General features: G+C 40.6%; 1 protein-coding gene across 1 annotated transcript; it reads right to left on the bottom strand.

The window, feature by feature from the left end:
* Window positions 1-58: 58 nt before the first annotated feature.
* On the bottom strand, window positions 59-26,304 carry ift122 (intraflagellar transport 122 homolog (Chlamydomonas)). The gene is made up of 29 exons (XM_082518102.1): window positions 26,156-26,304; window positions 23,361-23,427; window positions 23,178-23,262; window positions 23,012-23,090; window positions 22,826-22,902; window positions 22,669-22,735; window positions 22,434-22,580; window positions 21,622-21,697; window positions 19,648-19,839; window positions 19,123-19,261; window positions 18,469-18,671; window positions 17,434-17,571; window positions 17,079-17,243; window positions 16,661-16,858; window positions 15,760-15,900; window positions 15,308-15,361; window positions 14,478-14,639; window positions 11,793-11,959; window positions 9,087-9,258; window positions 7,719-7,821; window positions 4,616-4,756; window positions 4,417-4,514; window positions 3,386-3,486; window positions 2,156-2,321; window positions 1,955-2,072; window positions 1,728-1,856; window positions 1,073-1,149; window positions 793-957; window positions 59-655 (listed from the first exon to the last, which is right to left on the bottom strand). Exons 1-29 carry the CDS (start codon window positions 26,197-26,199, stop codon window positions 569-571), a joined length of 3,558 nt encoding a protein of 1,185 aa, XP_082374228.1. The 5' UTR covers window positions 26,200-26,304; the 3' UTR covers window positions 59-568.

The following is a 26,304-nucleotide window of genomic DNA, read 5'->3' as shown; positions in this document are numbered from 1 at the left end:
AAATCAAGAGGGGCAGTTATTGTCTTTGAAGGATTAAGAAAACTCGCAGTTTTACAAATTGCCAATATACAATTTATTCAAAGGATATTTGCAAGCATATAAAAATCAAATTCTTGTGACTTAATAACAGATGATCTTGTATTGTTATCAAACATACAGTGCAGCTGTAGTGCATAAAGCTGTAGACTTGATGGTAGAATATTATCTCATTGTTGTGAGTAGGAAAATTCTCTACACAACAAACACGTTTTGTATTATATCCAAAAAAAAAAAAGTTTTCTATTTATATGTTTACACTGTACATTTACAGAGTGAATGATGTAATCACTGACTGGCCCGGGGTAATCTGATCCTAATAATCCAGGCTTTATTGGCTGATGGTGCACTTTTCTTACACTCTGTAATGACCGACACACAAACACTCTAGGTATTACTTCAGCCGTTCAACCTTGGATAACAAAGAGCTGCTCCTATAATGTACACCCGCCAAACGTACCGCACAGTTTTAAAGAAAATGTAATCAGAAGACAAAAATGTATAAATTAGGTGCTCCACTTTCAGTTCACCGTCAGTTTGGTTCGTCGATGGGCCTCCGACAGTATGGGCAGCAGTTATGCTGAAGCACCAGAAGCTCATAATCTTCACTGTGAAACATCTGCAATAAACACAGCACGAGAGTGTGAGCAACTTGACAGGAAAATAAAGAAATAATTCAAAAACTTTGTTCGTCAAAGAGGACACCAGGTGGTTAACACTGGGTTCTGCTAGCTGAATGCATTATAAACGCCGTACCTTGAAGCAGGTAGGACACATGGTAATGCTGACTTCAGGCAGCAGGGAGCGGAAGTATTCCCATTTGAGCGGCCTGGGCCAGCGTTTGATCAGCACGTCCCTCCTGCTCATGGCGCGCAGCACAGGACGACTCACCTTGACTGGGACAAAGTTTGAGCCCCCCTGCTGTTTATACACAAAAATGAACCATTATAAACTCCGTCCTTTCACCCTGTCCAGCTGGCTTGCCCATTTGGCAGAATATTAATCACCTCATCTATTTTGTCCTTTTTCTTATTACCTCAAAGCTCATTTTGGCTGTAAATGGATCTTCCTCTTCATCGTCCAAACCCTCATCCATCCTCAAAGATTGGAGATCTTATTGTGTTTATTTGAGAACATATAACCAAGGCGATGCACACATTTCACACATTTTGTGTCGCATGTGTCTTCAGTAATTATGTTTGCAGAGCAGGAAAACCCCTTACAAAATTATCCCCGAGAGACTTTTCTAAGAGGCAAAGTGTTCAAAATTAGCTGTGGCTGTCAGTCACTTCACGGCTCTGGAAGAACACAGCATACCTCAGTGCCCTTGAGGGTCTGCTGGCTAATGCAGGTTAATCCCTGCACTAGGGCTGTGGCTACGGCTCTCAGAGGGTTAGTGTCATTAAGATGAGACAGGAGAGCCTCAGTAACCCTATTAGCTCGAGAGCTAAGATGACTTAGTTCTGACAGCTTACCCACAAGTACAGAATCAAGGCCAGCGCAGACTAAACAGCTTCTTAGAACTGTCACAAGGCAGAGGAGAGCCACGTGCTTCATTTTGAGGAGATGTGCACTGTGTTACAGCATGAACACAGACTTGCGGCACAGTAAAGGCTCAGTAGTTCTTTTATAACACATTAATAACCCTTGTTTGTCTATATATCAACATATAACTGATGATCAAAGGATACCACCATTATCTATATCCTGCCATCGTGCAGCCCTCTGATCTGTGTGAGGAACTTCTAGATCAATAAGAGACAGAGCATCCTCATCAGAGATGTCTTCCTCCAGGTAGAACTGGACCAGCGGCAGCACATCTGTACAAAATCACATGCGACATTTAAAAAAACTCTAATAAAACAAGCAGATTCCTTGGTGGCATATACTGCGCACGGTGTGTATGAGTGTCAGTGACCATATGACGAGGCGCAGTAGATGAAAGGCTGCCTGCAGTTAATGCACACACTCCCCTGGTTGTTCAACAGGGGGTTGTTGGTGGAGCAGCGGTAGCACATCATGCCCTCAATCAGATCCTGCAGCAAACACAGGTGTGTTTAACAAATATGATAAAGGTCACAGCTCTAAAATTTCAAAAGCATCACATACACACACACACCTCTTTGTCGTGGAAAGGTTTGGAACGAATGGTGAGGCAGCCCAGCTCTATAGACTCTTGGAAGCGTGAGGGAATGTGCAGCTCCTGCAGCTTCTCGTATGCGTACCTTGCAAGCTTATATGCACCAAGCTGTCGGCTCTGCTTGGCCAGCGCATATAAAGTGTTTCTATAATCAGGTCAAGGAAAAATAAACCTGGGGAAGATTTGGCACAGAATTACTGCTTTGTAGATATCTTATTCCAAATATTGTGGGCGTATTTATACTTGTGTTACATTAGCAGAACATCAGCTGCGCTAAGCCAGCAACACTGACTGCATGCCCAGAAAGTAATAAATTAGTTTGTTTGTAGGGTTTTTTTGTGTTTTAATTGAGGACGAGTTGCTTATTTGTATTTATACAGAAACATATTGTTACTAGAGGAGCTCTGAGAGTGGCAACCAGAGGTCAATGAGTTGCAGCTGCAACAGCACTACAAAGGCACTTCTCCATCACCTAAAACTCAACATCGTTTCTGTTCTTGCCCCTCTACCCAGCCGCTCTCGATTCTCCTCCTACACACCCAGTTTTGTGACTCTTGATCAGTGCACGTCCTATTGTGGAGCTGTTTAAGTGCAATTTTGTGTGTGTGCGTGCAGTGTTTTAAGTGTTGAACCAAGTTGAATGCAATTTGCTGAGACTATAAATCCAAGTTCAAAGTTTTTGGAACATTTCAGCTTGGCCACAGAGGATTGCAGCTGTTCGGCCTGATTTCCTCTTCCAAGGCTGCGCTTTCCTTCCTCATTCCAGAGTCCGATGTGTGCCTACATAGATTTGCCCATGTGGCTGTGGGTGTACGCGACCGTGTATGTGTGTATTTGTTCAAATTAAAACGTATTGTTCAGTGTGTTTTGGTATGCATACTTTTGCACAAAGTTCAGCAATCAAAGCACTTGTTTAGATAACAGAAAATGTGTTTCTTGCTGGCATCGGCTCCTCCTCCCCATCAACACCCCTTTTCTTTCTCTCAGCAGCACTTTGGTATTCGGAGTGGCGCCAACTCTCCTGATTTCTCCCGACGTCTATCTATTTTCCACCGCTCTATCACTGCCTCTGCCAGTCGTGATTTTAGAATGGTATCTATCTGTCACAGAGAGTTTTCCACATTAAGAGGCCCCCATAATGCTCCATTTTCTAAATATTTGCTGAGATCTAACACTACGTTAAGTCCATTTTCTGAAATGTTAGGATACACTTTAGAGATGCCTGGTGGTATGTCCTTTGTGAGGTTGTTCAGGAGGAATCTGCAGATGTTGAAGAGCGTGTCTGGCATGTGAGAACTGAAGGGCTCATCCTACAGATAAAGACAGTTAAAAATATACACATGTAAGTTTAAGTGGTCACAAAGTGTTAGAAATCTCAGATGAAAGTTTTAAAAGCTCCATTTCCAACTTTTTTTTCCCGTCATCTTTTAACCTGATCTAAAAGCAGCCTAACCACTCAAAGTGCCTCATTCCTGCTCAAAGTACCCTGAAGGAAAAGATGCATCTTCTTAAAAAAAAACAAAATCACTAACAGCCCTTTATCCCTATAGTTGATAGTTCAAATCTATAGTGCCTGTCTGGGAGAGTTAAAATGAGATATAGAGGCTTCCTGCTCTGGCCTGGATCACAGCGATGCCTCTCTGTTGCAGGGGTGTGACCATAGCAGAGCAAAAAGCTGAAACAACAAACTGAGAACGCTGACACAGGCCAGGTCACCCATACAGGGCTCATAAGCCAGAACTGCTTGTTTGAAAGTAAGTTAGAGCTGCAGGCTCGGAAAAGAGGACTGATGGTAATAGAGGTCAGGGAGGTTTCAAGAACCTAATAATGGAGGTTCCTTCAAGCTGATATTTCCCTTCAATAAACTGCAACCTGAATGCCTTTAATTCTCTCTTTTGTCCCCTGCCCAACACCCTCTATGAATATTTTAATTTCTCTTTAAACCGTGACTCTCTTGAATTGACATAATCTTGCAGAGCCAGACCTAATTTTGTCAAATACACAGCTGTCTGGATGAATTTGAGTATAAAAGTTGATTCAAAAGTACGCAGAAATCACAGTGGACTGTTAGAAAAGAGAGAAAATGCAGAAGGAACTTTGTACCTAAACTACCTAACTACATAGTAGGTATTGTTTCCAAGTACGCACAATCTGACAGCTAAAAAAAAAAAAAAAAGTCGTCCTTGTTACTTAAACACCGATTCACAGTTGTCTTGACTTAAGGTGTATCGTATTCTTACCGTGTATCGCTGGATTGAGCGATACACGTGGTAGAGCTCAGCGAGATGCTGAAAACGTTCAAACTTCTTCAGCATTTCTCCCCTCTGTTCTTCACTTTCTGATTCAGACAAACAATGGTGAAAAGAAAAAAAAATGCATTAAGCATTTCAGTAAAAATGAGTTATGGCTGGTTGCTCTCAAGATACCTGTGCATCTTACCTTTGGCAATATCTAGACACTGCATAGACAGCATCCAGTAATAGTACCCTGCATCGTTGAACCTGTTCTCCACTACTGCATTCTGGGTAAGCTGCTCTAAGACTTTCACGGCCTCATTCTGAAGTCCAGCCTTGTGAAATGCTGAAAAATAAAAGCAGAAAAGTGGTAAAATACAGACTGGCTGCTCTTGAGGTAATGCTGAATTTACAGAAACAATTTAAAGCATAATTGTTATTTTATGTTTGGGGACACATGCAATTAAGTCCATTTAGACAATGACACACTTTTTGTAATTGAGCCTGTGGACACCACCGCAGTAGATTTAAATCAAACAATCAAGATGTGACTGAATTGCAAAATTTCAGCTTTAATAAAAACAGTGTTACCTGTTTAAGAGTTAAAACCATTTTTATACATATTCAACTATTTTCAGAGGGTCAAAATGAATTGCAGTTTCACAGCGAAGTGAGACATTTCCCTTGTTATTCCAGGACAAAATAAGCAGATAAAAGATCTGGATTGAGTCTAAGTGTGACGCTTTCATTTCGTAGCTTATGAGTTTCAAAAAGATGCCGATGCAAGTGAGAGAAGCCATCATTAGGCTGTAAAAAAAAAAATAAACCTGTCATAGAGAGCGATAGCAACAGTGTTAGGAGTGGCCAAATCAATAATCTGGTTCATTTTTAGCACAAATGACTTCACTGACCAGTTCATCAACACCAAAAACGCCTGAAAGACCACAGAAGGAAAGTGCATGTTGACAGAATTATTTACATGGTTAAGAAAAACAACTTCACAACATCTAACTAAGTCAAGAACACTCTCGGGGAGGTGGGCGTATCATTTTCAAAGTCTGCAATCAAGAGACGCCTTTGTGACTGTAAATACAGAGGGTTTACAACAAGCTGCAAACCACTGGTTACACTCAGGAACAAGAAGCAGTGTTATGGCATGGGCATGTATGGCTGTCAGTGGAACTGGGTCACTAGTGTTTATTGATGATGTGACTGCTTAAGTGTACAGGACTATAAACTCTGCTCAGATTCAGCCAAATGTTGAAAAACTAATCTGACAGCACTTCAGAGTGCAAATGGATAATGATCCAAATCATACTGCAAAAGCAACCCAAGAGTTTCCAAATGGCATGTGAGAACGGGAATGGCCCAACAGTCACCTGATCTCGCAAGAGAGAATGTTTTTCTTTTACTGAAGACAAAACTGGAGGAACGAGCACGAGTGTCTGTAGTAAAAGCCTATCAGAGCATCTCAAGGGAGGAAACACAGCACTTGCTAACGTCTATCAAGATGTGACTGGAGCACAAACTTTCAGCTTTAATAAAAATCTTTCATTACCTGTTTAGGATTGAAAACCATTGATATATTTTTTGGATGAGTGAGGAAATGTTTCTCCCACTGAAAATGCTACATCTACATGAACAGAATTAACTTTAGGGCATTTATATATTTCCATCCATCCATTCTCTTCCACTTATCCTTTTCAGGGTCGCAGGGGGGGCTAGAGCCTATCCCATCTGCTACCCAAACATGGGGAGAACATGCAAACTCCACACAGAAAGAACCCGGCCTGATGGTGAAATTAAACTCAGGACCTTCTTGCTGTGAGGCAACAGTGCTAACCACATTGCTGCAAAAAATAAAAAATAAAAAAATAAAAAAAATAAAATACTTTCACACCTCTGAAAATGTATAAAAATGTCTGTAATTTTCCTACTAATCTGATGAAACTACATTCTATAGAATTATATAACATTATTACAGCCAAGAAAAAAGAAGTGAAAGTACATTATAGGACATACACATTTGTAAACTCACATATTACCTTGAGTATTTAACAAGAAGTGCCATCCCATTTCAAAAACAAAAAAAAACAGGCAACAACTAGTACCAGTCCTTTCCAAGCAGGACGGCAGCTTCTTAATATGAAACGCCAAAACATTTTGACTTTAAAGCCGTAATAAACATCACCACTATCCTTCATGTTCCAATCAGAGGGTAATTAGAAACAGCTTTAGGGAGTCGACCTCAGTAATGACCCTGCCCCTGCAACCACAGCAGGGGTCAGGCTGTATTATGGCAAACATTCATCAGTCTAACTGAATAAAAACCACATTCAGACACTGATGGTTACTGTTAGTAATGGGCGCACACTCCTCCCCCTCCCCCTTACAGAAACACAAAAACCAAGCTGACAAGGTTGCAGAGCACAGCAGCAATTGTCAGAATCTTTTAGCCAGAGCTCCCATGCAGACAACTACAGCTTACATTGTGCTGTTAGCAAAATAAAGATAACAACATTATCTTTTGGGGACATACTGAGAAGCGTGTCTGGCAATAAAAGACAACTTCAAATTTAAGAAATAGGAAATGCTTTAGGTACGATGTACTTGAAAATCTTGTTGAACCCCTGGGAGTACTAATCAGAACCTGATTTTGGTACCAAGTGAGCTCCAGCTAAAACCTCCAGAATATATAACAAACAAAGTCACCTGAGTTAAGCAGAGTTAATCATTTCTTAAAATGTTATTTATTGAGAAGTCCCAGTGCAGTGGACAGGAGGCAGGCCAGAATTTGACACATTACAATCATTAGTAACACAATACTAAACTAAAATACACACAATCAGCAAAACGCATGACCACAGGCAAGTTTCAGTACATCCAGACCTGCTCAGTCATGCACTCCATGTGGAGACAGGCAGAAGAAGATTATGTAGAAGAGGAAATATGCCTGCTGAGATCATAATTATAAATCTATGAGCTGATTATAACTATGGTTACAGTTGGTAATCATCATCAGAGCTGCTTGTAGTACTGGTGATTAGAGGCATGGAAGCATGTCATTCAGTTAACAGGCAGCCCAGCTCTGTCCTGCTATGCTTGAGCAAAGAGGATCATGTTTTACAGTGGATATAGAGAATCTCAAGGAAGTAGTGAGACATTTCAGTTTTTGGAGCAGGCCTTGCTTTATTACTTCCATATGTAAACACTAGCAGATGCATTGCAGAAGAAACTGTGACATAAGTCCTCTCCCACTGGCTTACTAAAAGCAAAAGTGAAATCCTGCTGGTGATGTAAAAGCTCACCCTTTTGAGCCTCCTCGAAACGGTCATTTTCAGCCAGCCACTGGGCGTACGGCACAAAGACGTCGTTTTTGAACTGCGGGTGTTTCTCCACCAGTGAGAAGGCCTGAGACAGAAGACAGAAGAAGCATATGCTTGTGACTGCCTGACTTGTGTTTTTAGTCCCACATATAGAGAATAACACTGTACTCCCTGGCTATTTATGGCTCTACTTCACTTACCGCACATTTTCCAAACATGTTACCTTAAGTTCAAATACTTCTTCACCATTATTTATTAGCCGAGAACAATGAAAATTGCATGAGCTAAATTGATTTCACACTCAATTAGAACTCCAACTGCAGGTCTCGTGCTGTTCGAATGACAGTATAAACTGTAAAGAGCTGCTGTAGTGCTTCGTGGACACATATCGCCTATCACGCTGACTAATTAGCTCAACGTCCTGTGGCAAAATCTGAGCCAAGAATCACACAGCAGTCATACCATACAGTAAAGGAGAACAAATGTGTGTTTCAGCCCTTTGAGCCCATTCATTTAAAGAAATACTTTGTTTTAAAGAAGAGTGGGAGCAGTGAATAGCATCCATATGGCCTATGGTGTAACTCAGTCTGTGGTGCCGTCTGGCTCGTCTTGGTGTCCACCACCCCGCCCCCTTGAAGCACATAAAGCCAAGTAGTTCTCTCAACCTCTGCCTCCCTCCTCTGCTCTTTCTTCTCTGTCTCTCCCTCTCTGAGGATTAAATATTCCAAGAAGACTTCAACAGACATAACAGCAAGAATCATGTGATCATAATTTCATGTTCTGTTTTTGGCTCTAGTGTTTCAACATGCAAATCGCCAATGTGCATCTCTGTAACGCCTTTAACTCGATTATAGACTGCAGATGGATTAAAGAAATGCAATATTTTCTTCTTGCCATGATCCGCCTTGATGGAGGAATTTGATTGGAAGCAGAACAGAATTTAAAGCTGATACTCTTTCACTGCAGTAGTGTTTTGAGCTTCTCACTAGCTAATCATCATGTGGGCATGGATTCAGAGAAATCCAAAGCTGGATGATTAGCTCTGGAGTGTGTGTGGCTCCAGTTTGTCAGTGTAGAAAGAAATCAGGCAGCCATATTATCTTATTGTTTGCTTTCAGTTGTGGTTACTCTGACAAATAAAGTGGACTTTTCTGAGGATCCCTGCAAAATTGAACAAACCCCAAATATGGAGCAGTGTACTTTGTGGCTTATAGTGCAAGTGCCACAGCAGTTTGTTAAGTGCAGGCCTATATGCTTCACATTATATTTATGTGATTGTCTCAGGACTTTTTATATATATATATATATAAGTTATAATAAGCTGAACAGGTGTGCGTAAGTGTGTCAGACCTCTTCCCAGTGCAGAGTTTCTACATGCAGGTGCACCAGAGCCTTCAAGTCCCCCATCTTAGAGTAAGTCTCTGAGGCATAGCCATGGTGTTTCAGCCTCTTAAAGTGGAGTGCACATTTTGCTAGCGGTTCGCGTTCAGCCTTGTCCAATTTACGGGCGATGTCGATCAGCCTGGGTGAGAGAAGACAGGAATGAGCACACAGAAAGAGGGCGGGAGAAGATGAACCCTGCTGTATCAAACTATGCTCGTGACCCCAGAAAGAATGTGAATCAGTCAGGGTCACGAGCTGAATCTGAGTCAGGCTAAAGAGCTCGGACTATGTTCAACAGCAGTGTCAGTTGCGCTGACCCACTGGTAGCACCACAGGACACTTACAGCGTGCAGAGAGTGGGTCAGATGGAGTCAGCAGGGAGTTCTGACATGCTCACCAGATATCAATTTGCCTGGTTTTCAACAACACAGACACACAACACACATTAACAATAATGGATGTAATGGATGTATGATAGAACCTTAAAGGAGAACTCTTATGTTCCTTTCCAGCTCCATATTTTTATCCTTAGTCTCTACTAGAGCAGCTTTGCAGTTCAAAATAATCCTTATCTATCTAATAATAGCCATTTGTGCCGCCTCACAGCTCATCAGTTGTCTGAAATGAATGGTTTAAGACAAATTTCTTCCTTCTTTAAGCAGCAAGTGGGTGGATTGTTCACAATCAGAGTGGTCTCCCTGAGACAATCTTGTAAGGATACTGGTTCTCATTACTGCTCTTACATCTGTATGATGTCAAACTGCCTAAAATAAGCAGTTAAAGCAGTTTGAAGTCTGAGCTTTTGGCTTATAGGGATTACCTGTACATATGCTGACTTCATTACTATTATTATTATTATTAGTATTAACTTTGGCCATGTTTACTGCAAGCATCAGCCATTGTAACAGTATATATAACGGAAGATGAAGAAAAGCACAGTAAGTCCCATTTAATGGAAAGGTATTTGTTTCTGGGAACATGTTTAGCCCTCATGGCTTACCCTTCACATATCTGGCTCTAATGGCCTGTGACTGAGACTCATGACATTTACTGGACGTTTATTATTGCTTGTGCTATTAAATTAAAACACAAACTGCAACTTAAACTTCAACAAGTAAAATTAGGAGTCTCTGTATCTAAATGGACAATGCTGCTCTGTTATTGTATTTTGTCCCATCATCATTTCACTAATGATAGAGCACTCAAGTAAAAATAAAAAAGGAATAGGCTTTATTGTAATCTTTTTGGTCTTGAGTAATAGATCCCCAGGTTTTCTGACGTTTTCTTTGGATAATGGCTGCTTTAACACTCATTTTTAGTCAGACCTTGTGCCTGACCAGTTTCAGAGGAATGTTTTGCTTTTTTATTGTTGTTGCTGTTAAGCCAGTTAAAATCTACCCATGAATCATTCTAGATTAAAAACAAAAGCTATCTAACTCATGGGATCTACATCTACACATAACAGACAAATTGAAAAAGAACCCATGTTAAATTGTACCTTTAGGCACTTTGTTACTAGCAGCCTGTTGCAAAAATACTACATTTCTTCCCCATTTATTTATTTCAATCTATGAAAGAAATACTAAATATAGCACCGTTCGTCAGGGTGATTCCAAAGAGCTGTTAGACAAAGAAATTGGCATATCTTAGCACGGTGTGCCTATCCTTGAAAAAATTTGAGGATACTGGACAAGTGGACAAAGAAGAAGCAGCAGGCCTGAAAAAAATACTACAGTAGATGAACAGTATTTGAAAGGCATGTTCTTATGAAACAAGAAACAAGTTCCGCAAGAACCTGAAACTGGACCTGAGAAATGTACCTGACAAGATCTAGAAAAAGACAATATATGCCAAACTACACAAGAACTGGACTGAAAGTCAGTGGCAACAGGTTTTATGGAGTGATGAATCCAAATTTGAAATCTTTGGTTTAAGTCATCGTCAGTATGGCGGGATCGTCAGAGGTGCAACAATGTGTGTTTACAGCCATCTGCAAAACATGTTGGAGTCTCAGTCATGGTTTGGGGCTGCATTTCAGCCAGTGGTGTTGGGGATCTTGTCAAAACCGATGTAATTACGAGCACAGAAAAGTACAGTCAGATTGTGATCCACCATGCAATTCCATCTGGAAATTATATGATATGCAGTAACTTCACTTTTCAGCATGACCATAATTCCAAGCACACTGCCAATGCAGTAAAAGCACCTGAAGAGAAAAACACATATTGGAAGACTATCAGCCATGGATTAGCCTCCTCAGAGCCTGGACCTCAAGATTACTAAAGCAGTGCGGGATCAGCTTACACGGAGAATAGAACAAAAGGATGCCAACATCCAAAGAAGAGCTTTGATTGTCCCTCAAAAAGCTTGGAGAACTATTCCTGAAGACTACTTTAAGAAATTACAAGAAAAGAAAAAGTAACATGGGGTAGGTGGCTCAACAGTTTTGCCAAACCTAGAAAGTAAGGTGATGGAGAGCTCTGAGAATGTATGTAATGAACATTTAAAGCATATTAACTTATTTTTCTTTCTGTAAAGCTTTGAAGCAGAAGAACTAGATCTAGGATAAGTTTATATTATATTTCGAAATCACACACATATGTGGTCGTTTTAAAGAAAGTTAAACAGGAGCAGCGGGATTTCAAAATGTTTAAGAGAGAGACTGACACCTACATGTCTGCCCAGCCGTGTTCGCCTATAATGTCTATAGCTTTGAGATGTTCTCCTGCTGACAAGTACATCTCTGCTGCTGCCCGCGGCTCCCTGCTGCTCTTAGCCCAGTCTGCCTGCTTGGTCATCAGCATCCGAGAGCTCTTTGGGTCTGTCACTCCAACAAACTCCTGCAGCAAGAGAGAGAAAGTTTCAAACTTTACATCACATTCAATAATTAGCAGAGGTGGGACCAAGTCATTGTTTTGCAAGTCTCAAGTAAGTCTCAAGTCTTTATCCTCAAGTCTCAAGTCAAGTCTCAAGTAATGTCAGGCAAGTCAGAGTCGAGTCTCAAGTCACTGGTGTAAAAGTCCGAGTCAAGTCACAAGTCTGAAACTTTGAATTTCAAGTCCTTTCGAGTCTTTAAAAAAAACAAACGAAAAAATAATGTTGCAGTTATGCTAAATGTAAATATTAGACCATGTAATTTTAAAATCTGTGTTTTTCTCAACACATACAAAATAGTGAACTTAGAAAATATACACAAATTGTGAAATTGCACCTCTTTAAAATGCAGCTCAATTAAACTTAGCTCCAAGAATAATTTTCACCGACAGTTCTGAGATAAGCTGCATGTTATTCTTGGATGCGGTTGTAGGACCAGCTTTAAAATCGCATGACAAAAATATCATACACATTAAAAAAAACTGTATCACCAACGTAGCCTGGAAAACATTTGCTAGTTAGATGAAGTCAGCTATCTCATCTTAGCATATTTATATGCATATTTATAATTATACGATTCTTGGAGTGAGTGCATACACTCATGAAGTTTAGTAACTTCCGGTCACTGCAACAAGCCCAGGTACAGTTTACCGACGGATGGGTGCAGGACCTTGAAATGCACCGTGTAGAACGAAAGACCATCGTACGTATCATAAGTTTACCAGTCTCACAAATCGTCTTCATAAATACACATTCGTTAACCGTTTATTAATAGGACCTTTGAGCTCAACGGTAATTAATTAGTAGTGGAAATAATTTCTGGTAGCATCACAGAAATGTAGCAGTGACAATAATATTGTATGCTGTAATCGTACTGGACAATTAGTGATACAAAAAACCTGTTTTATCCTGTGAATAAAAGTATGTGTTTTTGTCAATGTACCATAATAACAGAAGCGAAACGCAATATTGTGTCAGGATAATTTACTATTTATGCACAATAAATAAAGGAGCATAGCGCGACAATTTCTGTTCAGCGACAGACTTGCTTGTAACCTATATCACCAATTATGTTAAGAAAAATGACGCATTAACTACAACAGCAGACTGACCTTTGTGTAAATGCTTGGAGCAGACTAACCTGTGAGCTGGAGTGTTCTGGGACGTTATATTTGATCTTTGAATGGCTGCAATCCAGTCGCCTCTTTGTTACTTCGGAAACATGGCTCGAACAATTTCTCTTCAACGACGTAATCCGATAACAACCGATCTCTTTACCCGTCGGCTTCCCGTGGCTGTCATGCGACCGGCTATTGCAGTTAATAATACAACAGCTTCTTGACATTTTTGTGTTTCTTTTTATCGCTGTGTGACTGATTTTAATTGAAAGCCTGCGTGCGCTAGTACCGCTTGCCACGAGTTCCCAGAATCCTTTGCGGTTCTACCCGTGAATGACGTCACATTTTCAATCTCCATATAATATGCATGTTAAATTTTATATTTGGGGTAAAATATCAAGTCTTTTCAAGTAAACCGGTTCAAGTCCAATTCAAGTCCCAAGTCATTGGTGTAAAAGTCCAAGTCAAGTCACAAGTCTTAGAACATTTTTTCAAGTCAAGTCTAAAGTCATAAAATTAATGACTCGAGTCTGACTCGAGTCCAAGTCATGTGACTCGAGTCCACACCTCTGATAATTAGTCATTAAGATGGGCAACAACCAACAATGTAATGTAATGTCCAACAGTTTATCAAAAGCAGATTCCTAACAGTAGTCTGAAAGGAGAGAAAGAAAAGTCCAGTTCAGATGGGCAGAACCATGTGGGTCAAGTGTGAGACAGGAGGAAGCGAGTCACACAAACAGCAGGCAGCTACAAGGCCTTTCCCTCCAGTGTCCATCCTACCTAAAACAAACAGCCGGAGGGACCAGATGGCCACACAGCCACATAAATATACAGCAGCCACATCAAACACACATACAATCTGATACAAACTCAAGCACAAATATACATGAACGAGTCATGGCTGTGTCATCTGCTCCAGCAATGCGAGTGCAACGGTGATGATCAAAAGTGGGGGCACCGCATGTAAACATAATAAAGCACAAATTTGTCTCGGCTCCAACTGACCCCCTCATCAAAGTGTTCGTGTAGGAACAGACGCTGGCTTTATTTCTCTCCTTTTGTGCCCCACTTCCAACTGTAACTATATGTCGTACAGGGATACGTGTGTAAACGTTGGCCATGCGTGTGCAGATCAGATGATATATGTAGAGATTCTGATGATATATGAGGAGATGAAAGACAGACAGTAAAGGGGGGGCTGTCTGAACACAGTGCAGGGCCCCAATTTGGCATAACTGCACATGCTGAAGAAAACCATATGCTCTAAATCCCGAAAACATGCAATGCTTCGCAGGTGTTTTTGTCTGTATCGATACAATATCTTATATGTAAGAGCATGTGTTTTAGTCAGTGATTTAATCACCTTGGCGTAGTCGAACATGCGCAGGTCAGTGTACATGCTCAGCGCTCTGGATTCGTGGCCAGTACGTTTGTAGAGCCTGGCTGCCTCGTGGAATTTCCCCTGGTAGGCGTAGACGTCTGCCAGAAACAGGTCATTGTCGTTCTCACCCCGCTTCTTCCTCTCCTACAAATCAGTCAACACAAACACTGAGTTGGGTGCTAAGACTAACAGTCACATATATTAGCATGCACACACACACACACACACACACACACACACACACACACACACACACACACACACACACACACACACACACACACACACAGTTATGCATGTGGCTTTGCATACACATAGAGTTACACAAGACTGAAGGGTGTTGAATCTTCACAAACCTCTTCTGCCATCAGCCACAGAAATAACAAACACCATTTTTATTGAACGAAAGAAACACTTCTTTCCATATATAATAATTTTACTGACAAAAACAGACTGTCAAAGATGAACATTTCCACATTTCAAATAAGAACAAGCAGAAACACCCAAGCCATAACAGATTCTGCTCCGCTCAGCAAGCACATTGTTAAGGATTTGTGCATATGCTTAGCTGTGCGCTTGCATGTCAGCGCGGACTCAACTGGAAAAGGTCACTCGGGATACAGGTTCCTCCTTTGTTTGAGGTTTAGGTCTAGTTCAGAAAAAAGCCTTACAATTACTGACATTATTGTATGATGACAGTAATTATGATTCACTATTTAATGATGTCAGGATATACACTAGCCAGGAAAAAAAAAAAACAGAAAACAAAAAAAAATTATAACCAAATTAGGCCTCTGAGGACTTAGCATTACCTCAATGCTATTGATTAGTTCCAGGTAGCGCAGATCTCGGATTCTAATGAAGGCCTGAAAAGGTGGAGAGGAAAGATTTAGTATAATTGCGTCTGAGAATCTGTTGCTTTGTGTTCTTATTTGCATTACTAGCTTCTTAAAAATTCTTCATCGGACACTGATTAAGGATGTGGCTTCACTGTTGATTTGGCTAACTTGGGTAATGTCCATGTTTTGACGTTAAGTGGTTGCAGTTAACATGATGAAGAGTAGGGTACTGTATATTTCTATTGCTCATTTTGTGAAGGATGGTAAGATCTGCCTTACTTAATCAAAACAGTGTGTGTGTGTGTGTGTGTGTGTGTGTGTGTGTGTGTGTGTGTGTGTGTGTGAGTGAGTGAGTGAGTGAGAGAGAGAGAGAGAGAGAGAGAGAGAGAGAGAGAGAGAGAGAGAGAGAGAGAGAGAGAGCTGACCTTCTTGGCAGTCTCAAAGTCAAGTCCCTCCAGGGCTTCTGTGGCCAAATCCCTCCAGTCACTATCTGTCACACCCAGGCAGGCAATCTGGTAGGCCTCCTTAAACATCTTCCTCTCCAAGTACTGGTACATGGGTGCAGACTGGCAGGCCAACACCATCACAGTTAAAAGCATTATAAATACAAATTTGTGGAAAAGAATGGCCACAAACCAATCAATAAACAGAAACAAAACATCTTTACGAAACACTTTTTTTTCCGTAACTGATATAAATTGCATCCATATATATCATTTCTTTCTTTGTAGTACAAATAAATACCATATTTATGATAAAAATGACCAGGATCGTGGCACGTGTTTCTGCAGACATGTAGAACTAATGCAGAGCAACAACGGAGGAAATTTAAAGGTTAAGCGCATTTCGCTGGGACGCATTTCGATGAGTCACAGTACTTTTAACAGCATATTGTGGAAGAGAATGAAAAATATTACTTCTTTAATATTTAATATGCTTTAAAAAGCGTATAACTCTGTGGCATTATGAACACTAATATAACAGCCAATACCAGGGTAAGGGTAGAGGTCAAAAGGTCAAACAGAGATAATATACTGAGATTTGAAATTTGACATTTGGAATTTATACTTGATACAATTCCAGTTCATACGAGCCCAGTTTCATAAAGACTAGATGAATACTTTAGGAAGTATTAGAAATGACCTAGTAACATATGATGAAAAGCAAGAACCATGTAACAATTTTAACCATCAGTTTCAATTTCACACAAAATTACTACATTTTGACCATTTTTATTTCAGAAGCATTTTGGCTACAGACCTGTGCCACCACACGGAGCGCCATCACTGCTTCTAGACATGAGCAGCCTGACAAGATAATACCCACCTGCGGCACCTCCACTGCAGACATGGAATACACATGGAGGCAGAATATCTTGGAGCCATTGTAGCCGACCATAAAGCCTTGCATCTTCTGCTGGTGTACAGGGAAGTTGCAAGCCTTGATATTAAGGTAGCCATTCCCAGAGAAGCACAGCATGTCCTCACACTGGGTGTTCCAGGCTACACTATTGGCATTAGGCTCCTGTAAGGAAAGCAAATGCAAGTACACAGGAATAATGAGGTCAGAGGTGACTGTGAAACACATACAAGTCTGGGCTATTGTAAACCTGTTCCTGTATTTAATGCAACTAATTGAGCACACGCTTGTTTCCATTTTATTTCACTCCACTGCATCTCTGAAATGCAATTCAAAGCCCGCGAAGCTAGGTTCCTTCGTCACGCCCTTTCCACTGCCTGCTGACCTGAAAAAGTAGCTCTTTACTCTTGATGTCATAGACAAGGAGAGTGTTATGCTCATCCACCACAGCCAGTTTATTGCGGGAGGCGCTCATGTCCAGGCAGCGCACTGATGTTGTTAGCTTCAGCAGCGTGATGGGAAACGGGTTGTCAACAAATATCTTTAGTATCTGCAAACAGAGAATAGAGAATCAGTTGTGTTGTAACTGGCTCCAGTAACAGATATATCCAAAAAAAAATGCTTTCTTCATTAGGACAGCAGTTTCCTTTATGTTCAAATTCCAGGAGCACTGGCATGTGAGCATGACTCCCACTTCTGTGGTTACTTTGTGTGAGAATGGATCTTCTTGGAGTACTCACAGCGCCATTCTTTAACCCTACGAGTAAACCCTCTCTGCCTGGTGGACCACCAATCACTTTGATGTATCGAATTAGAGATTCCATCACCCATTCCTTTTCCCTCACACTGTTGAAGGACAGACACTGGAGTCTCTTCTCCTGCAGAAGAGCAGAGTAAGAAGGCTGAGGCTTCAATTATATTTGACAAATGGAGCGCTGACTGGTGCAGCATTGTCAAACGTTTCTGTTTTCATCATTTCACAGTGTGTTAATCTCATCCTTTAAGCAATTCAAACATACTCGTAAATGTCTCGCAAATCCTAAACACAGTGCTCTTTTAAGCATCAAAAGGTGTTTAAAGAAAGCAATGCCATAAAGATTAACAGTGATTTGATTTGACAGTGACATATACAGCACAGACCACATGAACACAGCCCGTTTATATGGTCTAAAAGTTCTTTTAGGCATGAAACATGAGTACGCCTGATAGAGAGATCTGAAGCACCTCTGTCACACATAGACATATTTAAAAGGAAATAACCGCCGCATTACGGCCGCTCCTCCTCCCTACCAGACTGTCAGACACACAGAGACAAGAAGCAGAGAGCAAACCCAAGAGACATCCACTGGTTCAACAGACTATGGTGCCTTCCCCCTGATTCAACTGGCTTAATTTATCCAGTTTGAAGATGGTTGAGAAAGGGAGAGAGACAGAGCACATGCACAGCTGGAGTCTTTTGCAAACTAGGCAGAAACATCTGGGGGAACAGCCATTCCATTTCTGGACTGTTTGGGCTTGAAGTAAATGTCTAAACATTGATTTACTGTGCTTTCATCGTATTAATAGCGCTCAAATGTCACTGCAGCCTCTTGCACAATCAAGTGTGCATTAGTGTAATTCACAAAGAACAGCAGCCCCACTGGAGACCAGAGGAAGTATAACTGAAAGAAAATACAAATACACACAGGCTCTGGCAGACGCAAGCAACTTTAAATGAATGTTTTTGTATATTTTGCCACTACAAAAAAAAACTGCGGACCTCTATCTCTTCTGACCTGACACAGAATGATATGTTGGGAGCAGACGACCAGCAAGTTGCATTCAAACTTCCTGCATATTTTCTCCTTGACGCGGTAGTGCATGTCTGAGGAGTCGTCTGAATAGAGCTCGTAGATGAGGATCTTCTCGGGCAGCTGGATGGCAAGGCGGTTTCTATAGATGGCGATCTTCTTCACGAGCTCACGACACTTGATCCTCACTGAGGGGAAGAAAAAAATTGAGATAAATGGGAGAGAGTAGTCATGAAAGGAGGGTGAGGAAGGTTTAATTATCTTAGCCGATGCATCCTGTTGAATAAGTTTGCCCTTGGTTTTTTTCCTTCAAATCTTCCTCCCTCGTTGGTGCGAGGAAATTAAAGACTGTCACCTCTCATTTAAATAGAAAATCCTATTATAGCAAGATGTTCACCAAAACATTCGATATCTACTCATTAAAAAAGGCAGGCCATCTGCCCTTACATTAGATTAATTTGAATAATATGACAAGAGGAAAATGACAGTGAAGTTTATCTCCCCAAATGCTGTCTGCATTGCTTTGTTTGATCATCTCACTGTGAAGCTGCAAGATGTGCAAACAATTATTTTGACGAGGCATCACAACAGCTAGCCTATCTTAAACTCAGAAGCCTGTAGACCAGAGCAAAAGCGCACCTTTTTGCTCAGTGATGAGGTGCTGGACAATGACATCAGTCATGCTATCTCTGTAAGCATAACGATCCTTGTAGAGGCCATGAACTGTACTGAAGATAAGTTGGTAGCAGGCGATGGTCCCATCCTGGCAGCCCAAAACCTAGGTAAGAGACAACAATGTAGCAGTACATCCCATTAACACTTCTAAAAACAGACTGCGAGAGTGGGAAAATGTTCCTGTTGTTAAAGCCTCTACACGGCAGAACTGAGAGAATCTGCTAGCAACCAAATCTCTCCTGTCACTTTTAGTTAAACACAGTGAAAAGAAAAGCGGGGAAAGTGTTACTTTAAAATGAAACGGCTTGTGCATCTGTGCAGTTAAGGAGGCACTCTGTTAGAGGATCAAATGTCACCCTAAATGTAACGTCAGAGCTCTGAGCGTGTTGCATTTTATTCTTGTTCTTCTATCACAACACTTAAATAATGGCGTATGTCACAGTGAGAGCAATTTCTCTAGATATATGGCTTCACAAGCTGTGGACCCACCACAAAGTTGGAGTCAGGCTTAACCCGGCAAGTCCACACCCAGGAGTTCTGCTCTCCGACAGTTCCTAGCCGCACACCATCTTTTGTGTAGAGGGACGCCTGTTTATCAGAGCCACCCATCACTATATACTCGCCCTTAGAGAAGTAGCCGACACAGCACGGGTCATAGGTGAGAGTCCTGTCTTTTCCAATCTGAGAGAGACAAAGAGAGAAAAGGACATTAAAAATAAAACTAGCATTTCTTGCAGTTATTGCCCAAGGGCCCAGGCCGGCACTCCCCACCGTCTGGGCTTGCACACTTCAAAGTCCTCAGTATTCAACCAATTCCTTTGAGTGTTCGATGAAAAGCCAGACAAAAAAGAAAGTGTTTCTCTGGTTTAAATAGCCTCCTTTGTATCAGTCTTCAAAGTCCATTTGCACAACATCATATCAGGTCGCCCCATTTGGTACATCTGGTTTTCCTCACTCTGGGATAAAGCTTCCCTGACGATCCATAGTTATTTTCTCTCATTGCGAACAATTCTTGGTGTTGTAATCAAAACAGCATGTTCAATAGATAAATAGGCCAATGACAAAATATGAGCCTAAGGCATAACGGCAGAGTAATGAACACTGCATATTTGTCTATAATTACGATATCGCCCACTGGGAATTTAGGAGGAAGGAGGAATTGCGAAGGGGGCATTAAAGCATAGCAGGACCACTTCCAATGTACTGTTATGGTTTCAATAGACCCTGAACGTCTGATTAAAACAGGAAAAACTCCATAAAGAGTTTTAAATACGTTATATTTTGAACAAACAGACTAATTTTGTGATGTTGCCGTCGTAGTGCTTTAGCAAGTTAGAGCACATATTACTGACAGTGTTTCAAAATGTTCTAAGTCTTCTGGTGTTTTCCCATGAAAATGTGGTTAGTCATGCATGTGTTTAGCCTTTTCAACAGTTAAAAGTAACAGAGAAGATAGATTAGAAACAAACATGTTTCGATAACAAGATACTGTATACACTGTATAGATATTACAAATCACCATGGTGTCTGTACACCCACGCAGGCATGATCTGGTGTCACCGTGTGGAATCAATATTTTTTGAGATTTTGTGACAAAGTGACCAACCTATTCGAGCAACTAAAATGAGCAAAAGATGCTTAATTTTATACGTGACTACTTTTTTTGTTTTTTAATTGGTCTTTTTGTCTTAGGACTCGCCCAGCTTTCACTGCATGACAGCCACTTGATAGCTTGGATAAGATTCAGCTCCTTCCCATGACCCTAAACTGTTTAAGCAGTTAAGAAAATGGATAGTGGATAGTTCTTCTTGTGTTTATCATACCCACACTGTTTCTTTTATCTATAATAGTTAATCAAAAATTTTCTAAGTTTGTGGTTTTTAATCATTTTTATGCAAAACTGTTGCAAGTTAGCGCCATCGGCAATCGGTCAGTGCAAAACAATACAATGTACTGATGACAAGTGGAAAATTACAATAAACTCAAAGCCTATATCATTACAAAAATATACATATGTTTCATTAATGACCCCCTATCCATTACCCGTAACATACCAATGGGCCTGTTCCAAGTCAAATGACCAATCCATAATAGAACATATCAATATATAAAGACTAAATGCCCTCACTTGGCCACTTAATGGTAACACCACTGGCCAAGCCTAAAGGTTGGGATAGAGGGGAATGTCTACAGAAAGTAAAACTGAAAAGTTGATTTCAAAACTGAAAATAATAAGTCCACAGTGTCTAAATTAATAATTTCACATTTACTTTTGGATTCACATGGTACATAAAAACTCATGTTCTGTGTTTGATTCTTCATCAAGCACAACCTCATCTTTATGTGGAGTGTATCTCTGTGTCTGAGCTATTCAGCCATGACATGATGATTAGTAAGTTACCAAATACATATTAAATACAATGCCATACAATATGATAGTTTATGGTAGGTTGTGACATTCACCTGTTTTCCACTGAGCTGATAAAAGGAGAGCTTCTGACCCCAGTCTGCCACAGCCAGAATGTCATTGTGCTCATCCCTGTGAAAACACAACAAAATGACTACAGACATAAGCATTAATCACAAGATTCAGCACTGATGAGGCATCTGTCATTTAAGTAATGATGACAGTGAAAAGCAGAGCAGCCAACCTTCAGCTAGGGGACACGCCGGTCACTCTCTCAGTGATGCAAAGTAATGGATGCAAAGCCTTTTAATGTTAATTTTCCAGAACTGTTTTAATTCAGGACAGAATACAGCATAAACCCATGTACCTCTGCATCTATTAACCCTGAATCTCTGGCGGCTCTAGCAAACGCTGTTCCCTGATTGACCTCATGTTTTGACCACAATTTGATTACCAACTTTCCCATATGAGGCAACCCAGCAATAAAATCTCTACTGTCTTTTATGGCTTTTATCTTTATCCTACTTCCCGCATCTTTTCACCTTTGTGTCGTCTTTTTCCCTTAATTGACCTGTTCTGTGGTCCTGCATAGTTTTCATTGCTGTACTCTCTGCTTTGGCTGTAGGGGGAATCATAGAGCAAAGACAGCTGTTCCCAGGCATCATAATTCAGTCCATCATTGAGAAAGGTCCACCGCTCACTGGTTGAACACTGCCACCTGCTGGCCCTACAAAAACTACACCTAAATAAGAAATCTAATTTTGCACAATTTGGGCTCAAAATCTTGGAAGGACAGACCAAAAATATACATGGCTATGTGTTAATCTGTGGAGACATCCTTCCATTTCTATAATAACTTAGGACTAACTTGGAGGGATTCCAGGCAATGGACCAGATAGGAGAAGAGGAGCCACCTGGACGCTCTATTTTGACCTTCTCCTCCCCATTTTTGTTCCGAATGCTCACCACTCCATTCATCATACCCAGAGCAAGGTATTGCCCGTCGTTTGTCCACCTGCAAGCAAATGATGCACAGCAACATAAATGCACAAATGAAAATGTACTGCTGCTGCATAAACGTTGCTGCTCCAGACTTCACTTACCCACAACATGTTATTTTGCTGCTCACTTTATGTTTGTTTACAGATTTTTGCTCTGGAGACCACAGGCCTAAAAATATGAGAAGTTTGAGATGTTTAATTTCTCTATGTACTTACATTAGGTCACATTTATCAAAGTTCTCCACTAAGGTGCACTCACCAAAGTCACCAGATGAGCAGGAGGCAAGCTGGTGAGTGACTGGGTTGTAGGCAACACACTGGATAGAGTCATTGTGACTACAGATAAACAAATAAAAGAAAAAATGATGGAGGAGTACAGACTGTGCACCGTGGTGTAACACTACAACTCTGTAATACTAAAGCAATAAGTAAAAGCGCTGCTTACGTATATTTTAAAATACCCTCCAGTTTAGAAGTCCAGATAATAATGCTTTTGTCTGCTGACCCTGAGGCAAATCTTTTACCTGCAGAAGAATGCACTACTGAGTAAGAATTAAGAACAAAAATAAGATGACCGACACAGAAAAATGTAGTGAAAATCAATTTAGTACCATCTTTGGCATAAGCCACACAGTACACTATGTCTTTGTGTCCTTTTAAAGGCTGAATAATACTGCCATCTGTTGCATCGTAAACCTGGAACAAAAAAAAAAATAAGGTGAAATTGAGTTGAACGATGAAAGTATTCTCTACATGTTTGCATTTTTAGGCTAAAGAAAACAGAAAAGCCTTACCAGGACACGAAGCCCTGCAGCAATTATGAGTTGGCTACCATCTGGTTTGAAGGCAAGGTCATAAACGCTGCAGAAAAAAAAACAAAATAACAGATCCGTGTTGAAATGGTTTTTCAATAAATTGATTAGTTCACGAGCAACAGCTATGAGGATCCATTCATCACTGAAATCATATAATGGAGGTTCCCTGTGGAGTTTTTGAACTCTGGCAATGCCATGGAGGTGGATTTTACAAGGACGTTATTGCTGTCTGCCAAAGTGCACACAGGGAAGGTTTTGCAACCCTCCAACTCTGTTGAAGGTTTTGGAGGAATTCACAAACTTATGAGTGAAGATAAAGCCAAAACATGTCACTGCAACACTGTGAATTAGTAGATATGTTGTTAAGAAATATGAAAGAAATATTAGAAATATAGATGTTAAGAATTCTGGTGTAAAAAAAAAGGATAAATAAATAAAAGCACTGAAAAATCTGGTTTGTATGAAGAGGGAAAACATTCAGCAGTTTTGCTAGATTGCAAGGATGCACACAATCTGTTTCGGTGTGAAAACACTCACTGTGAAGCATGGAGAATAATGGCTTCCAGTTTCATAAGTGTGAGAATTTGCAAGTGTCCAATGTTTCTTTAATAGGTTCTTTCAGCTGCAACCTTATTTCCCAAGTGGTCACCACAGCGGATGGATCTGCATATTTGATTTGGCACAGATTTTATGCTGGATGCCCTTTTGATGCAACCTTCCCTCCCTGATCTGGGGTTTGCGACTGGAATTAGGAGTGAACTAGCTTGGGACCTCCAGTGTCTTCTTTCAGTATTGAATTAGGGAATTTCTTTAATATAGCACACTGACTTTTTCTCTTTTTTTCATTTTGGATAGACCGAATAAACAAAAAAAACATAAAATTCAGAGTTTGAGGAAAACGAGGACATCTTTAGCAAGGACAAACAAGTGCAAACAACAAAATCACACACGCACACACAAAACATACAAAAAATGTTTGCACCTAACAACAAGGAAAATCACGCGTCTCCATCCACTCCACCCTGCGTGTGCTCTCTCCTCCACCTCTTTTGTGCACTGTCTGTTGTTTTGGATGGTTCACCCCAGATATTTAAATTGGTCCACCTTAACTACTTCTGCTACTTGAAAACTTGTCACCTGTCTCCCTCTCATTCACACACGTATTCTGTCTTGCTTCTACTTTCATTCCTCTTCTTTCCAGTCTGTACCTCCACCTTTCAAAGCTCAAAGGGGCTCAAAGACAATCCCTGATGTAATCCCACCCTCACCTCGAACCCATCTGTACCACACAACTCCCCACTGTTGCACTGTCCTATTACATGTGCTGCACCACCCTCACGTACTTCTCTGCAACTCCTGGCTTCCTCATGCAATACCACAGTTCCCTTCCTGACAGCTTATCACATGCTTCCTTCAGATCCACAAAGACACAGCTCAAGTCCTTCTGACATTCCCATACTTCTCCAATCAACACTTTCAAAGCAAAATTCCCATCTGTAGTGCTCTTTTGTGGCATGAAGCTGCTCACTGATCATTACCTCACTCTTTAAGCTAACTTCAACAACACTTTTCCCCATAGCTATGGTATGGCTTACGAGTTTTATCCCTCTGTAGTTACTGCACACTTGTTCTTAAAAATCAGTACCACTTCTCCATTCTTCAGGCATCTTCTTACGCTCAAAGACTGTGTTAAGCCATCTGATAAAAACGTTCACTCTTTTACTTGACTATATCCAGATCAATTGTACTTACGTGCATAGAGTTTTAAGCCAGGAAATTAAAACCTTTATAAATAAAATGAATAAAAATCCCTAGTGGGTCCACTGGGGGTAGGGACACCAATAGGTGTCAAACTTTAGATGGACTGGACTACGTCTTTGTCTAATGTCAAAGTGAAAAATGTGATTGATCTGTGGCTCAAAATTAATTGAATCATACCACCAAAAAAACTTAACTCCCATTTATGCATATAAGAAGTTGGAAATATCTCATTTAAAACTACAGCATGTTTTTATTAGAAAACAAATAAAGCTGTTAAAATGTTTCAAGTGACTTCTCAGCATCATTAACATATCCCACACTGTCTCACTCAAACACAGTTATCATACTAAGTATATAAAGTCCTGCTTTTGCCTTTTTGGGGAGTCATATTTTTCCTATCCAGATACAACCATCTATCCAAGATGACTCCTGCAACATATCAAGTATTGTAATTTGATTTGATCATAACATAAACTTTTTAGTGGGCATTAGAGTATTGTGAGTTACTCTGTGATTTCCATTCTCCCTCTGAAACAGCACAAAAGCATCTCTCCAAACACCTACTCGGATTTGTTTTTTCGGGAAGTCTGATCTTTTAAATGCTGGACTAAACAGAACTACCTTAATTCCTGACAAGAATGTAATGGGAAATAATAGAAAATAAGTTAATACCTTATTTAAAAAGATTGTTTAATAAAAATATGTTATTAGGAGCACGCAATTCTGCACAGCACCCAAAAAACCCCGTAATGAGAACTAGAAATCATACGTCTATGATTATATCGGTTACCAAAGAACCATCATAAGCTACTGTACTTATTGAAAATACATAATGCACGACATCTAATATGAGAGCGATTTGAAAGATGGTGATAATTGAATAGCCGCGATGCTAAAGCTAGTTAGCAGGCTAACACTAGTTTACATAGCAACCACCGTTGCTAACCACCTAGCGTTACATCTGAGCATCGGGACGAGGCTGACAGCGCAAACCTAATCACCCAGATTCCTACCATTGCTCACGGATCGTTTCCTTCCATGCTAGGACGGCTCTCATTTCCGCTCTTTAACTGAAAAAAGCACCAAAGGCTCTTTTTTCAACAGGTTGCTGCAGTTCGCTTGGTTATTTTTTCACTCTGTACCGTTTCTTGTAGCGAGTAGC

Source organism: Aulonocara stuartgranti (genome assembly GCF_965226115.1).
Source record: "Aulonocara stuartgranti genome assembly, chromosome: 20".
In the NCBI taxonomy this organism is placed as follows: Eukaryota; Metazoa; Chordata; class Actinopteri; order Cichliformes; family Cichlidae; genus Aulonocara; species Aulonocara stuartgranti.
Note: the sequence above shows the minus strand (reverse complement) of the source record. Positions and strands in the feature narration are given on the sequence as shown.

Bases quoted from the DNA above. Each gene is read 5' to 3' on its own strand.
- ift122 (XM_082518102.1), bottom strand. From the start codon at position 26,199: ATGAGAGCCGTCCTAGCATGGAAGGAAACGATCCGTGAGCAATG. The intron at 16,859-17,078 runs GTCAGCAGGCAG...CTTTCCTTACAG, and splicing joins GTAAAGAGCTACTTTTTCAG to GAGCCTAATGCCAATAGTGT. The intron at 11,960-14,477 runs GTGATTAAATCA...CTCTTGCTGCAG, and splicing joins GCATGTTCGACTACGCCAAG to GAGTTTGTTGGAGTGACAGA.